Source organism: Filicampus tigris, chromosome 8 (assembly GCF_054856515.1).
Source record: "Filicampus tigris isolate MCC_2025a chromosome 8, RoL_Ftig_1.0, whole genome shotgun sequence".
Classification (NCBI taxonomy): domain Eukaryota; kingdom Metazoa; phylum Chordata; class Actinopteri; order Syngnathiformes; family Syngnathidae; genus Filicampus; species Filicampus tigris.
In genome coordinates this window covers 12,490,047-12,506,909 of record NC_141224.1, presented here as the reverse complement: position 1 = coordinate 12,506,909, position 16,863 = coordinate 12,490,047, and the positions used below count along the sequence as shown (strand labels likewise).

Below are 16,863 nucleotides of genomic sequence, written 5' to 3'. Positions count from 1 at the left end.
AATTTTTTCATTTCGAATATATTTTGTATAATAATTATTTTGTAAAGATTTTTTTTTAATAACTACTTCAAAATCCCTATATTCTTTTGTCTTAGTTCTTTTTTTCACTGATGTTCCCAGTGTCAAACTCACTTGCACATAACCTTTAAATGCCTGTGAGTGTTTAACCGAGGCCAATTAATAACCCTATTAGATGTTAATGAACTCCTATTTATTTGCAGGGACGTCTCGCTAGGAAGCTTAAAACGTTACAAGCGCACCAACGAGCGTGCTCCATTAATAAATAAAGATCTCTTGACAAAAATCATAACGTTTATTGCTTATAAAAGCGAATACTACTAGCACGGGCAGCCCCAATAAAGGCGAGGGAATTTGCTATTAAAATATGGTGGTGAAAAGGCTGGCTATTGAGTTGAGCAGCAGCAGCAGCAGCAGCAGCACAGCAGCAGCAGCAGCAGGCTGATTTATTATTTATTGTTCTGTCCCACGGTCACGTGTTCGGGGCGCCCTATCCTTGCGTGGACAATGTTCACCGCGTCCAACTTGCATTGAGCGGGCAGGCTGGTGCACGACGAGGCGCAATATCACGCAATGACACGCCGCTTGTGCCACTTTGCAGGATTATAACAGGATTTGCGTGGTTCTTCTTTTTCCGGGGAGGGGATCTTTTTTTCTTTTTCCTATCGCCGTTGCCATGTCGACGCTGGGCTACTACGCGGACGCCGGCGTTGTCCCCGAGCTGCAGGAGGATGTGCCCGCGAGGTTCCCATCAGCTGCAGGGGTGGAGCAGGCGATGCTCGCTGAATATGGCGGACAGGAAGCGTGCCCTTTGCAGAAATCGTCTATTTTCGGCGCGTCTTGGTCGCCCATCGCGGCGCACCCGCCCAACACCGCCGCCCCGACTTACATCCATCACCACTACACGGGCAGCGGGGACGGCGATGGCATGTTCGCGCGCTCCTGGGCCCTGGAGCCCGTGTCCGCGCCCCTGTGCCTGACCGGACTACCGTCGACGGCCGCCATGCATTACGAGATCAAACCCGAGCCGCTCATTGGGAGTGGCGAGTGCACAACTTTGGAGACTCACACCCCTCTTTTGTCCGACGCGGAAAGCGCCGCGGCCCTGGCGGAGGTCCCCTGCGAGAGCACGTCCACGTCCAAGCCGCTCGTGGAAAGCCCCTCAGCCGCGGATAGGAGGGAGATGGACGCCAGTAAGAGATGCCTTCTTTTTGTCTTCTTATTATTCAGGGGAGAGAGGCTTGACCTGGGCCTTGGCTCAAATTTGCTGCAGTTTTAGCGAACATGCTAAATAGTAGCTGGCATTTTCCTTTCTGACACAATGTTAAAAATCTATTGTATGTCTTTATGTTAGAGGATTTGTTCACTGCGCATCGCGTAGATTGGGTTAACGCTTCTCATTTCCCAATAAATTCATCACCCAAAAACACACAATGTTAAACTGCACCGCCTTCGCCGTTGACAAGATGTGAAAATTCTTTGTGATTGGACATGCGCGTTAAAATGCATTAGTAGCTCATAGATGTTAAAATGCATTTAAATCCCGTGCAACGACACAGCATACGATCAGACACAATGCAGCGTTTACGCATATAAAACCACTTGCATTGCATTGCTCGTTCTTATTGCACAGGGGTCCCCAAACTTCGGCTGGGGGCCAGAATGGGTCCAACTCAATCGTTACGGTCCAATAACATTGTATCTCTCTCTCCCTCTCTCTCTCTCTCTCTCTCTCTCTTTCTCTCTCTCTCTTTTTAAATTCCGTGCATGTTTACACTACACTTTATAAACCAGAGGTCCAAAATATAGTACCTAAATATGTTTGTTTGACAACTATTTTAGAACCCATTCTTAGTCGTTACCCGGTGCTCTATGTGGCATCAAATGAAATATAATTGTTCTTGAATATTAAGGACTCCGTGGTGCCATATAGAATCATTATAACCTTTAACCCCAGTGGCGTGCAATGGTGCTATATGGAACCAGGAGTACAACTTTGACCACCTTTATATTTTTCGAGTGTATTATCAATTTGTACAATACATAACAATTTTCGGAGGGTACTAAATGTCTCCGCAAGCCAAGTTTATTCTTAAGTAAGTGGAGTCAATTTTATTCATATGGCACTTTTCACAGGGAGGGCTCACAAAATGCTTCATAAGAATCAGATAGGAAACACAACATTTGATGTTTTCTATGCAGTTAAGACAAGAAAAACAACGTAAACAAATCAAAATTAATTTGAAAAACGTTCTAATATGTCTACCTAAACAAATGATTATTTTTTTTAAACTTATTTTTATTTATTCACATTTATTCATTTGCTTTTCTGCATAGTACAATTCGTAGAAAAAGTTCAAATAATGAAATAAAACACAGAAAGAATGATAAAAAGCAACATGAACATCAGCTGAATCTCTTGTGCGTGCACGCAGACAACCCGTCGTCCAACTGGCTCCACGCGAAGCCCACCAGAAAGAAGCGCTGCCCCTACACAAAGCACCAAATCCTGGAACTGGAGAAGGAGTTTCTGTACAACATGTACCTTCCGCGGGACCGCAGATACGAGGTGGCCAGACTGCTCAATCTGACCGAGAGACAAGTGAAAATCTGGTTCCAGAACCGCAGGATGAAGATGAAGAAAGACAACAAAGACCGGCGGAGAGACAGTTAAGTGCCATAATAATACTGATTCGAGCTGTGAGAGGGGTGGGTGGGAGTTCTAGGGGGGTCTGTCCTTATTAATCTCAACTGTTACACACGTTGTCGTCTATAGTTTGTGTTGTTAATTAATGTTGGATGTTTATTTCGTCGCTCTCATGTGTGTTTGGTAAAGTGAATTAGACGACTTGTTCTGTTTTTCTAAATGCATGAAAAAAAATCCTCGACTACCTGAATGTTTTTCAGCTACCTATTTGCAATGTTTACATTATTTTTTATTTTTTAGATGCTCTTTAGGTGTCCTCTTATTGTGAAAGCAAAAATGCACATTCAAAAGAAATCGTCGTAGGCCCTTTTTTAACAGTATGTAGGGAAATGTAATTATTTTGTATTATTATTATTATTATTATTATTATTATTATTATGCTTAATGTAATGTATTTTTTAGAAAATGTACAATAGTCAAGCAAAATTGACCGCTCTCATAATGTATTGTTCTGTTCGCCCAAAGACGTATTTTAATTATTTCTTTAAATAATTACGTGACTGAACTGAAAAAAAGAATGTATTAAAAGGAATCAAAAAACAAATACGTTGATTTTGTTTATTGACCACTGCATTTAATGGCGAAATTGTCAGATAATATTTACTCTAATAATAGTACAATGATATAAAGAAAGCTATAGCCCTATATGCAACAAAAAATGAACACGTCTTTTTCCAGTAATGATGGAATATGTTCAAGAGACAGAAATCTAACGATACAAAATTTGGGGCATGTGAAACAAATTTATTACAAATGTAATTATGTATAAAATTTAATTTGGTTTGATTCCAGCATGTTATTTGTTGTGTGGGCCTTTGTTGTTACGCCCCGCGGTGATGATGTCCCCTACGCCATAAAGCGCAATGGCGGCAATCGCATTGTGGACTGTTTATAAGGTGTGAAAAGAGCAAAGCATGTCGAGACTGTGTGACAGCAGTAAACCACACATTTCCAATGAGCCTCTGTTGAATATGGAAGATTGCTGGAAGATAGGCCGCCGACACACACACGCACACACACACCGCCACACGTCCCTACACACGGGCACACACACAGATTGGGGGCATCAGAAGACCAGTCTAATGACTTTACAACCATCTTATAACAATTAGACATTGGCGGTGCAGTAACAACCTTTCATTCTGTCTCCTCTTGTTTTGTTTTTGTTTTGTTGACGCAGAGAAAGCACTTACACGTTACACATATAGCGAATTCATAATACACTCTCTACATGTGCGATCAAAGTAATTTAAAATATATTGCGTCAGTGGGTATATGTCTTTAAATGTGTGCGATGTATTTCGGCGTAATTAAAAGAAAACAAAATTGTTCCAAGACTTGTTTTGGGTTGTGCTTAGTCCAGTTGCTTTGAAATGGCCAGCAGGTGGCAGCAGAGGCTCACTAGGATTGGTACGTCTCCCTGCTGGATGATGCGTTCAGGAACATCACGGACTCGACAGGTTTCAGTGTTAAAAGCCTTTAAAACAGGAGTGTGCAAACCTTTTTGAAATTTGAAAACTACATTGGCCACTTACATCCCCACAGTGGCTATAAAAAGTCCACACACCCCTGTTGAAGTGCCAGGTTTTGCATGGTAAGTTGATTGGACTCTCTAAATTGCCCCTATAGGTGTGATTGTGAGTGCGGATGTTTGTTTGTCTCTGTGTGCCCTGCGATTGGCTGGTAACTAATTCAGGGTGTCCCCCGCCTACTGCCCGAAGACAGCTGGGATAGGCTCCAGCACAACCCGCAACCCTTGTGAGGACACGCGGTATCGATAATGGATGGATGGATAATAATAATAATAATAATAATAATAATAATAATAATAATAATAATAATAATAATAATAATAATAATAATAATAATAATAATCATCATAAAACATTTCGAGAGGGGAAGTAAAAATAAACAACTGGTTTATGTTGTTGTGTAAGTATGGACACCCTTTTATAGGGAGTGGCAAGCCAACCATATGGGATTGCTTGTTATTTTTTTTCATTTGATTATTTCCTATTTATGGCCTAGATTTTTTTTTAATTTAAATGTGATGACTTTGGGTGGATTCGTAAGAGAAACTAGGTGTGTTTTGATTTTTCTAATGTTGGCGTCGTATAGAGTGCACTGTCGTAAAATGAGTTCCTAACCCTAACCATTATGTTAAAAAGTTCCACAAACTGGAAATGACAGTCAGTGTTAGCACAAAATATTCAGGAATCTATTAGAAAGAAAAAAAAAAGTCAAGAAAAGCATCCCAGAACATCTGAAATTTATTTAGGATTAATCAGAGGCACTTTAAATGGTGGGAGTTTGCTGACTCCCATTTTACATGAATTTGAATGTGATTCATTAATTCTGACCACAGCCTAGTTATACAAGGGTGTGCACACTTGTGCAACTACATTATTCCAGGTGTTCATTTTTTACTTCACCCAGAGAAAGGGTTTAAAATTCTTCAATTGAGTTGTTGAGGTCATAAGTCTCATTAATGGTGGAAAAAAATGGTGTGATTATCACAAAAGTATTTCACAAAAACCTGGTCCCTGAACAGGAGTGTATAAACATTTCACATATGCTGACAATCTTGTGTTTACCTCATTTGGATCTTTACGTAGCACTGTTTGCTTCTTGAACCAGAATTATTCATCACGGCTTAATGAAGAGAAGTGTTTTGATTAGTGTAAATAGTTTCTTTGCATCTTAGCATCACTAGACACACTCAATAAAAAAACAATCTGTTATGATTATAAGCAGTTGTTGGAGATGTTTGGTGTCAATGCTTGACTGTGGATGTGTCAAATGTTATTTTAGTTTACGTCAAGGGCACCTAAAACTGGCTAGAAGTCTGGGAATGGCCCTCAAGACGTGGTTTGGACACCAAGATTGAAAGACTCCAATTGTTGTGTTCGGAATCATTATCCGCTCAATTGTAGCCTACCCTGCAGTATACAAGTGAGTTTGACATTCTGTGGTGCTGTTCAAATGTGTCGTGAGCATAGGTTATCTCTGGTGCCCTCAATGTACCCACAATACATCTTGAAAAAATGGTCACAAGAAAAGCAATATATCCCATGATGAATTGCGTTGATACAGAAAAATTATTTTCTGTTGTGGCGTGTAAATATCTTTGATATAGGTACAGCAAACGCATCACAACGTGTGTAGACAAAGTGCTTTGTTTTCATACATTTTGTAAAGCGCCCCTGATTTTTTTAAAAAAACATTATGATAACATATTTATTTGTTATTACTTAAGGCAAATCAGCTGATGCTGATCATTGCAACTATGCGACAGCAATGACATCATTTCGTCATAGTCCATGAAAAGCCCAAATAGTGATTAGGGAGTAGGGATTGGCTGTAGGATTCTGAATATAGTCTACAAAAAAAATACTTTTACATTAGAAACATCTCCTGCCATCAAACAAAGAGGTCACAAAAAGTAAGTTATGATGATTGGGTCTGAATTTACTCATATTTTACTCAGTGTGAAATCTGGATTGGTTTAATCGAATACAAAGCTGAATGGCAACAGGTGGATGCACGGCTGCATTGTACCTTTTGCCATCTAGTGAAAGAGCATTGGATTGTTCTACCTGTCTCTATATATCGCTCGCATAGAAAGATACAAAAAAGACATTATTTGTAGTAAGCAATAATTTTTGGAACAATAGGGTGACATTGGAAGATTTCTCTCACAGCACACAAGTGGTTGGGAATCATGAATCATGTGACGTAATGACAAAAAACAATGTGTTAGTGTCATTAAATTACGGTTCACTGAGCCTGCCAAGCTCAGGGACTGTTTAAAATCTGTCAATGTTATGACAAAGACAAGTCATGTGGATAGGATATTTCTGAGAAATAGCACAAACACTTTTGATACATACGCATACTGGCCATAACATTGACTACACCTCTCCAATCTAATGAAATGAAAGGCTGCATCAAAAATCCGCATAAGTAATTGATTTTCAAAATGAAATTACCAGATGACCCGTAAATATATCGTTAAATGACAGTATTAATCAAAGTGAGCATGACTATCTTTGTAAAGACGTTTCGATACAGCTTGCATTGGATCTCACTGCAATTAAGCTCAAATAATTGTCGAATTGAAGTTATATGGGAATCACAACGCACATTGTTGCTTGCATGCGATGAACATCGAGTCCAAATTTGGCGCCCTCACGATCACTCCCTCCAATAGCCCCTCAACTGTACATACATCATATCTTATGACTTGGTGTGCTGGGGATTAACATTAAATCATCATAATTTAGACATTTGTTAAGTGTTTCTGGCACTGGCCTTTATCGTAGGGGCTACGGAGGAAAAAAAGAGCACAAATTCCACCAAGATGTCGCTTGCGATGACCTTCTCGGCCCCTGGCCAATTCATCAGAGCTCTTTGACAGCAGCCCTGAGAGATCCTGCAAGTGGGAGTCAAGTCTCGAACACGTGGGGCTGGGAATCAATATATCTACTGTATGATCCTTGTCATCCGCTCTGATCAAAGCCAAAGTGGACATTGAGCTTACTTGCTGGACTTATATGGCATTTTCATCCAATGTTTCTTTAGCTTCATATCTGGTGCAGCTATGTATTCCCTTCAAAAACAGCATTCACAAAACCCTTATTTAAATCAGCAGAGATAAATACTGCATGAAGTAAAATTGTTGCAGGTGAATATACCCTCTGAGAGCGCTTGGCTGTACAACACATGGTTTGAACATGCAATGTGTTGGCCATCACCTTTTAGTACCTCCAATGTGGTTGTGTCGTTAAATTTGCTACATGAGCCAATGAAAAGCCCACAAACCTCTGGGAGGGATCCAAAATTCCACCCCCACCGACTGGCTCAGTCTGAGTTTAAAATGAATATCACAATAGTACAGTGATTCTCAAAGTGTGGTAAGAGTACCACTTATGGTCTGCAAAAGAACGACTGAATTAAATAAATAAATAAATAAATAAATAAATACATAAATAGATAAATAAATAAATAACATTTAAAACATGCATTCCAATCAAACATATTAAAATAAAGCTTGTATAGCCATATGTATAGCCTGTTTACATTTTTTTCAACCCAGTACAGTACAAGTTGAAGTACATTTTCGAGTTGAAATAAGGAATTCTGATTAATCTTTCGTTTGTGGAATATAAATTAAGCAGCAAAATCCATCCGTTATTGTCCATCTCAGGGGGCGGCCATTTTGTCACTTCTATCGCCTGAAAATGACATCTCAGACGCTCAGGGCTCCTATAACGACCAATCATGGCTCAGCTTCAGAAAACAGGCGAGCTGTGATTGGTTGTTACCTGAGCCCTGAGCAACTTCGATGTCATTTTCAGTCGACAGAAATGACCGCCTCCTGAGATTTTGCTATATTCCATAAACGCAATATTAATCAGAATGTCCTGTTTCAACTAATGGGCCTGCATAGAACATATTCTTGAAAAAAAATATGTTTGGGTTGACTTCCACTTTAAATAAGTGAGGTCAGTAATGATAGCCACTTGGCATTTTGAGGTGAGTGAAAATGAAGCAAAATGTGATGTAATCCAGAAAACTCTCGAAGGATTGGACCATCCCATTTAACAATGATTAAGTCAGTGCCTCCGTGGCCTGTTTAGGCCTGTTCTCAAAAGATTTTAAAAATATGTTTGGTTTTGCTTCCACTTTACATACTGTACAATACATTAGTATTCAATATTTAAGTCAAATTTTCACACTGATCTCAAATCAAATTTTAGTTTTATGAATTCAGTGCTGCAATGGATGGATGGATGGTTCTAAATTGCTACCATTTGAAGTTCAGCTAAAATTATCTGGAAAAATATGCCTCCTAACGTTTCACAAAAGGTCAAACCATCATTATGTGTGACATCATGCTATAAATGACTTTGGCTTAGTGAGCATTTAAAATAATACGTTTACATTTTACTGGGCTTTGTACGTGTCATGATGAAGCGAAACAGCGAGGCCAAAGGGGGAATGTCTGATTATAACCATAGAGCCAGGAGTGGAACTTATGAAAGCATCGGAAAGTGCCGGTACCCTCTGTCCTGGCTTTTCAATACATTATAGCTACAGAGACTGACTTCAATTTTGATGAAGAATGATGCTGCTATGTAAGCCGTGTTTGTGACGAGACTCACCTCCCAAGCATACAGAGAAATCCTGCATCTGCACTGCCAAGTGTCATCAAAGTTAATGGTGAGTATACATCATTTATTGTTTTGCAAGTTTATAAAAACAGCTCCTGATCCAAAGCATACCACATCAATGTGTATCTAGGTTGTTATTTCACCAGAGTGGTTTCAACTTATTTATACACTTAGTTAAAGATGTTAAAAATCGTGATGCATGAAACCTTTCCGCAAACCTCGCTCTCTTCATTTGCTCTGTTGTTGCATCACACATCATTGATCATTATTGTAATTTTATTTTCTTTTAGTTTCATTTCAGGTTAGCTTGATGGTGACAGTTTCACTTGGGAACTATTTCTTTTTGCATTATTTACTATGGGGGGAAAAACGTTCATAATTGTAAACAACTTGGAGGCGAAGCAACTTTCCAATTCCCAAATACATTTTATTTGACAAAAGGGTCACTATTTCCATTTTACTGTGTTTTACTGTGAGCAATTCCAATTTATATTACTAACACACAATCATACATTTTCCATAGCATTATAACAATTTTGTTAAAATATTTGTATTTGTTCATCAATAATATGAACTGAATAGCTTGTGAATTAAATTGTTTGCTATTGTTGTGAAAACTGCTTCTGCCATGCATGTAGGTTGCGGTCATCATTCATCTAAGAGCTCCAAAGTTAAGCATGTGTTTTAAAAAAAACAGCGTGATAAAACCAAATCTTAACTAAATCAACTGGAAACTGTTTGACACTGACACACACACACCCACACTCACACATGCACACGCACGATCTGTTCTCCATCTTGAATGGTCCTCCGTCTTATTTTATTTTCCCTCTCAGGCACAATATGCTTTGAATTCTGCTAGTAAAGCTGTAAAAGAACATATTTACTTATTGTAACTAACAAATTAAATCAAGCCTCATAATGTCACACTTTGTAAACAAGCCTGTAATCCAGTAAAAAGTTCTAAAGGACGAATGGGACATGCACCCTGATGTTGTTTTTGCAATCTTTATTTTCTACTGAAGTAGATCACACTCACAGTACAAAATATGCACATGAATATTGTTTTTGACATCCTTGAAATGGGCAATGTTGGCCTTGTTGCTTCCCAGATGTCTCCTTATGTTTGGTAACAGACGGTAGACTGTCATAGCTCCTCCAACAAACACACATACTTTAATATTCACATAGAATCGACATTATTTTTCTTGTTGTATTTAATCTCAAGTGCTACTGTTACACGGTTAAATGTTCATTCTAAATGTCCAGTTGAAACCTTTTTTTCCTCGTTTTCGGTAATACTGGGACATTACCTAATATTAAATGTTCCATATATGGAACATACGTATATGCATGTTAAATGCATTTTAATTTATATGTTCGTTGGCTATAGCCCATCAGCAAAATTTGACCATTGTATGTCATAACAAGGGCAATTTTCATCCACAATTTAGAGTGCATTGGATGTATAATTCATAACATACTCGATTTACATGCACTAATAGGAGCACTTTAGTGTAAGTAATATAGATTATTTTAGACCAGGGTGTACACATGGGAATGTATTTTTAAAAAAAAAAGAAAAGAAAAAGAAAAGAAGTGAAGGTGAATGCCAACACCCACTCACCTCCACGAACAATAAAAATCTGTTCCATTCGTTAAAAAAAAAAAAAAAACTTTTCAAATCCTTGCTGCAAACGAACAAAATGTCTTTAGACATATTTTGCTTCTCATGTAAAAAGACAAAATAAAAATCAACATTTTTTTATCCTACAACGCGCAGCTCGAGTGGAGTGGTCGCCCTCTTGGTGTTTCCGCCGGTCACAACCTGATGTAAGGAAGTGTTAGATGCTTTAAATGTGTTCTTGAGGCAGGGAGCTGTCACGGCTTCGAGCGAGAAAGATTGATCACATGCAGGCTTCTTTGTTTAGAGCCGTGCAATAAACAGCCCTCACATCCTTCCTGCACTTTTTTCCCCCTTCCTCTGCCTCACACTTAGCTAGGCTACACTCTCTACGGCACACCACAATGCTATAAAAGCACGGACACATTCTGGCAGTATGGGGTGAATTATTACAGGACTAGAACAGGGTGCACACTCTGAAACGATGGACCATACACATTTTTTATAAAGGCACGTAATATTGGATGGCATTTACAGATTTCTGTGTATTAAATAAATGCATCCCCAAAATCCATATGCTGTTATTCCACCTTCTGTGTGTGCTGTGTGCATGTGTCGAGCTGTACGTGTGTGGGGGAGGGGTGGTCACGTGACTGACGAAACCCTGTAAGAAGGTCTTAAATACATGACACGGTGTACAGAACAATGCGGAAGGGGAGGGGTGGGTGGCTACAAGAAACATTAGGGGTGACGTGAAAAAGACTACAGGCATGTAGTTATGGAATTACAAGAATGAAGTCATAATCTCACGACAGTTAAATCGTAATATTGACAGCATAAATGTGTTCCATGCATTGAAATAAGATGTTGAAGAAGATGTTAGGTGAGGACTTTTTTCCTCGTAAAATGTTGCAGCCTAATGTTATTACTTTTTTTTCTGTAATCATTTTGCAGAACTTAACATGACTATTATTGAAACATATATTTCCCCATATAAGATTCCACCTGTTTCACCAAAAAACGACTTTCTTTAACAGCATTTGTCCTTGTAAAATTTTGACTTATTTCTGAATGCTTTGATATTAAGTTTCTTTTCTTGTAACATTTTGCCTTGCACTACACTTACAACTTTTCCATGTAACGACACTGTTAAGTTGTGACCTCTTTTGCTTTCTTTCTCATTGCTTTTTGAAATTGTGACTTTATGACCTTTTTCTTGTCATTTCTAACTTCATTCTTGTGATGTTGCCTTTTTCCTCATAAAGTTACAACTTTCTCTTTTAATCTTCTGACTTCATTCTGGTATTACTATTCTTCCAATTTGCATGCCCCTCCCCCACCCCCCGACTCTAGCCCTACAACTCCTAAAAATATGGAAAATAATTCAGATTATTATGATTTCAGTTTGAAGAGGCACCTTAAAACACAAAAGACATAATTTCCAAATAGATAAGTAAATATATCCTATGAACATGCACGAGCCCACCATCACTCTCTCTGTTTCTGTCTGTCTGTCTCGCTGTCTGTCTGCCTGCATCTCTCTCTCTCTCTCTCTCTCGTTCTCTCGTGTGTATGACGGGGGAGGGGTGGAACAATTGCACATGTTTGCATTGCATGGTGCACATTTTCGCATTGTTTTCCTCTTTCCTCTGACTATGTGTGTATGTATTTATATATATATATATATATATATATATATATATATATATATATATATATATATATATATATATATATATATACATATATCTATATCTCTATATATATCTGTATGTATATATATATATATATAGATAAATAAATAAATAAATATATATATAAATATACATATATATATATATATATATATATATATATATATATATATATATATATATATATATATATATATATATATATATATATATATATATATATATATATATATATATATACATACACACACAGAGTATAAGGATTTTCTTCCCTTCTGCACGCCTGCTTGCCTATATCTATCTGCATATAGGGACACTGGGCAATCAGTGGAGATGTCACATTGAGCGTGTGGGCGTCTTCGTGAACGTTATATATATATATATATATATATATATATATATATATATATATATATATATATATATATATATACATATATATATATATATATATATATATATATATTTTTTTTTTTTTTTTCTTAAGGCCTTTCTGTAAGGGACTTGTGTAAATAGAGCAGTCTCTACGGGCGGGATGAGGCGTTCCCCCCACCCATCCACCCAACCCTCTCTCTCTCGATCAATCACAAGGAGGGACAGTGGCCTCTTTTGATAAAAACGCCAAATTGTCATTGGGCAGATGCAATCATGTGACACGCCGCACGCTCTGATTCCGAGCCATGTCTTCTGGAAAGCAACAGTTCACGGATTATAGAGGTCCCCAACGACTCTGTCCACTTTAGCAGTCTAATTAATTCCACTAGTTTTAAATGACTCATCTCCCAAAAGCGGCTTATCCGAAACTGAGGAGCAGAAGGAGGAGGAAGAGATGAATTACGCATTTGGCCTTGAAAGTGGTTTTATCAACAGCCAGCCGTCGCTCGCTGAGTGCCTGACATCCCTCCACCACCGCGATGCCTTCCAGATTGCATCCATCAACACATCGACGCTAATTCCTCCTCCCCCTCCTCCGGACCAGACGGCGAGGGGCTCTAGAAGCCCGCACCACGCCGCAGCACCATCCGCTGCCGCGCAGTACGCGTGGATGAAAGAGAAGAAAAGCACCAAGAGGCAGCAGACTCCCGCGGGCTCTCCTCCACTGCAAGGCAAGACAACATGATTGATAACTCCCATGTTAATAACTTCCATGTTATCTGCACGCATGCATGACAGGCCTTACGTGGGCGCCTTTTAACCTGCATGCAGGATTTGGACTTTAAATCATGTCTTTAAGTGATTGATTGTGCATCTGGCATTAATCTCCGCATGTCATATTCTGTCATAAATCTTTTGTTGCATCACTTCGACTTTCACCTCATGCAATTTTACTTTTTTTTATCCTTTTATTTCAGCTTCACCAGAGTTAATAACTGAGGGCGATTGTCCCGCCGCGTCCTGCAGGAGGTTGAGGACGGCGTACAGCAACACGCAACTTTTGGAGCTGGAGAAAGAGTTCCACTTCAACAAGTATCTGTGCAGACCCAGGCGACTGGAGATAGCCTCCTCGTTGGATTTAAGCGAGAAGCAGGTGAAAGTGTGGTTCCAGAACCGCAGGATGAAGCACAAAAGGCAGACTCACTGCAAGGAGAATCGGGAGAGCGAAAGCAAATACGCGGAGGAGGACTTTTTGGAAGAGGAGGCACAGGCGCTCCCTGCCAAGGGGGAGAGGTATTTCCAGCAAAATACTTTCAATTCACAACACTGTCCTAATAGCCACAATGGCGACAAAAATTCGACTTTGTGCACAAGTGAGAAAAATGTGAAACATCCTTCGAACTGCACTCCCACGGCTCCCGTCTGTGCCTTCACAACAGGCCCGGACAATGATCACACACCCGGCACCGACGAGTCTTTGCGGGAACTTCACTCAGGCGCCTCCTCGTCCTCGCCAAACTGGTCCAATTCGACCCAAAGTCCACTGGCTTTATCACCTGAAACTTTGGAGCTTTTCTCAGAAACACTCACAACTATGGACTTGCACAATTTGAGTTATTGATCGGTTTTAGTTCTTTTTCTATAAAGTGTATGTTCTCAAAGGGAATTGTTTAATAAAACAAATAAGGTGAGTTACGCAAAAACAGAATTATAGCTCATTACGGACTTTAGGTATTCGATTAGATTTACACATTACAATTACACATTTGTGAAGAAATTTTTAAATAAATCTTCACATTGATTATACTAGTTTTAGTTTTCCAAAATATTTATTGAAGATTTGTTTTATAATGTTTTATGTTAAACATGAAAAATATTTTTTTTAAATCCGTATCTCTCTAGTTTGGTCAAAGAAAGAAAAATACGATTTGCGGTGAGATTTGCCTGTTTGGAGTCAAGGAGGGCAAAAGCTACGACTTTTCTCGGCTCTCTAATTAAATTTTATTGCCTATAAAACTCACAGCAGCGAGAGTGCTTGTTTATTGGCTTTTTCGCCGTGTAATACCTTCTTTGAACTAAGTATGCTTGCACCATTGTGGTTCCCCAAAACTTTTTTAATGATCAACAATACACTTGGGAATTAATTAAAAGCTGTTGCTTTTTCTAAATTGAAAGGAAGGTAAGTGAAAATATCTGTTAATTATTAGCCTAATTTTCAAATTCAAAAGCAATCTTTTACAAATTGTGTTTACATTTTTATTCTTTTTGCATAAACTGTTTGAAAAATAGAGCAATGAGGGAATCTGAAGGCAGATGAAAGATTTTGAGCTTCTTTATTTTCAAATTTAAAATGATGAAGCTGTTGAGCTGCCATTCATATGGTTTTAATCACACATAGCCATGTTGCCTTGTTTTTGTGCTACGCTGTCACATTAAATACAAATGATAAATTATGATTAATACGCATCTTATGTCCACCTTGTTTGAAAAAAACCCCCAATAAATCAACTTCAATTAAAAATCACAATACATTTTAGGCCAAATATATTTCAAGGATTTAATACAATTAAAGCAGATTTTCTCTCAAACTTCACACACACATGCACACGCAGCCACACACACACACCCACACCCACACCCACACACACACACACACCCCCACCCCCACACACACACACACCCACACACACACACACACACCCCACACACACACATGCACACACACACCCACACTTACACATGTTTGGCAGATAGTGAACAATTCTACATAAAAGAGGCAAAGTGCTTGCTTCAAGATGTTCATTGCCATTGCAAGTGGGAGTTTACTTAAAATATAAAAAAAACAGAGAATTACAAATTGTGATGTTTAACCAAATTACACAACTTTGTTTTATTAAGTCCGCTAGCTTGATGCTAACATATACTGATAATCGCCACAGACCGGCTAATACAAGTAGCATCAATGTTGCCATAATTAAAAACATTTAAACAAGTTATATTTGAACAAGTGGTAGCAACACAGGCAGGGAGAGCTTACAACAATACTCACAGGAGCATATTCTTTATCCTCTGCGAAAACAACAAATATGACTTACTTTGTAGCATGGCCATCTTCTATGCTTCATTGTCAAATCTGCATGTAGTATTTTTTAAGTATTATACTGCCCCCTGCTGGCCAAGACATACACCAGGTGCAGCAGCACAATGTCCATTGAATTATCATGATGCACACACGTGTTTAATTCTTTACATTCTATTTAATTACACCAGATGTTTTTATGAAGTACAATATTGCAGAGTGCTATTTTTCTGATTAAAAACATGTTACAAAAATTTCACTTGGTGTGTTTTGGAGTACTGGAACGGATTATGTTATTTCCATTCATTTGTATGGGGAAAGATGATTTAAGGGTGGTTTGAGTAACAAGCATAGTCTCTTAAAAAAATTAATTATGCATCACGGCTCCACTGTATAATTATTATCAAGATGAAATCTGCACAAAGTTTGATTATTTGTTGATAACCAACTATTCAAAAGAAGGCTGTGTCTTTTAAGGAAGCAAAAAGTATGCTGATGGATTTTTATGCAAACACACACACACACGCACACACACACACACACACACACACACACCCAGGTGAAAGGTCAAGCTGGCTCTCCTTTCCTCTTCAAGCTGGGAGAAACTACTGCCAGGTCAGGAGGGGGTCATATTTTGAATGCACACAGACGATTTGTGGATAAATCTAAACCTTATGTGACAATGGAAGATTTTGGTGAAGTAAAATGTGATTCATTCATATTGTGTGAAATAAACAACAAGATAACCTACAAAGTCAAAGTGTTGGAGCACAAGTAAGTCCATCACATGCATGCAGCTTGCCTCCAGAGGTGCAATGGCATTTAGGAGGTCACACTGACATTAGTTCAAAGGCTCCGTCTCTTCACTTGTGCTGTGGCATGAATGGGGAGGGTCACACGATGATTCATGAATGATTGACACTCCTACAAAGCATGACAGTGCAACAGAGAGCTGTATGTGTTTCTTGAATGCAGCAGGACATACAGTACATGTTAGTTTTTCATTTGACGGTTACCAACAGTGACCAACACTTATTGAGGTAAACTTGAATTTCAATACAACAGCTGTATCAAAATCCCACCCCAAATCTAAAAACAAATCAGAGAATTAGCTTTTTTTTCTCATGTAATGTCATAATGAATAAAATATTAATATAACCACCAATTACAATGATTCAGCACTCTTCTTCCTC

The 16,863-nt window shown here is 38.6% G+C and overlaps 2 protein-coding genes across 3 annotated transcripts; both read left to right on the top strand.

Moving 5' to 3' along the window:
* The first annotated feature begins 567 nt into the window (after positions 1–567).
* Positions 568–2,692, top strand: hoxa9b (homeobox A9b). Its single transcript, XM_086038285.1, has 2 exons — positions 568–1,211; positions 2,454–2,692. Exons 1-2 carry the CDS (start codon positions 695–697, stop codon positions 2,690–2,692), a joined length of 756 nt encoding a protein of 251 aa, XP_085894411.1. The 5' UTR covers positions 568–694.
* Positions 2,693–12,882: 10,190 nt separating this feature from the next.
* hoxa2b (homeobox A2b) lies at positions 12,883–15,112 on the top strand. Of its 2 annotated transcripts, XM_086037947.1 has the most exons (3): positions 12,883–13,322; positions 13,569–13,884; positions 14,031–14,169. In XM_086037947.1, the coding sequence occupies exons 1-3, from the start codon at positions 13,046–13,048 to the stop codon at positions 14,041–14,043; spliced, it is 606 nt and encodes a 201-aa protein (XP_085894073.1). In that variant the 5' UTR covers positions 12,883–13,045; the 3' UTR covers positions 14,044–14,169. The 2 variants fall into 2 exon arrangements, with proteins under 2 accessions (XP_085894073.1, XP_085894071.1); XM_086037945.1 differs by having other exon boundaries at positions 13,569–15,112.
* Positions 15,113–16,863: the final 1,751 nt, after the last annotated feature.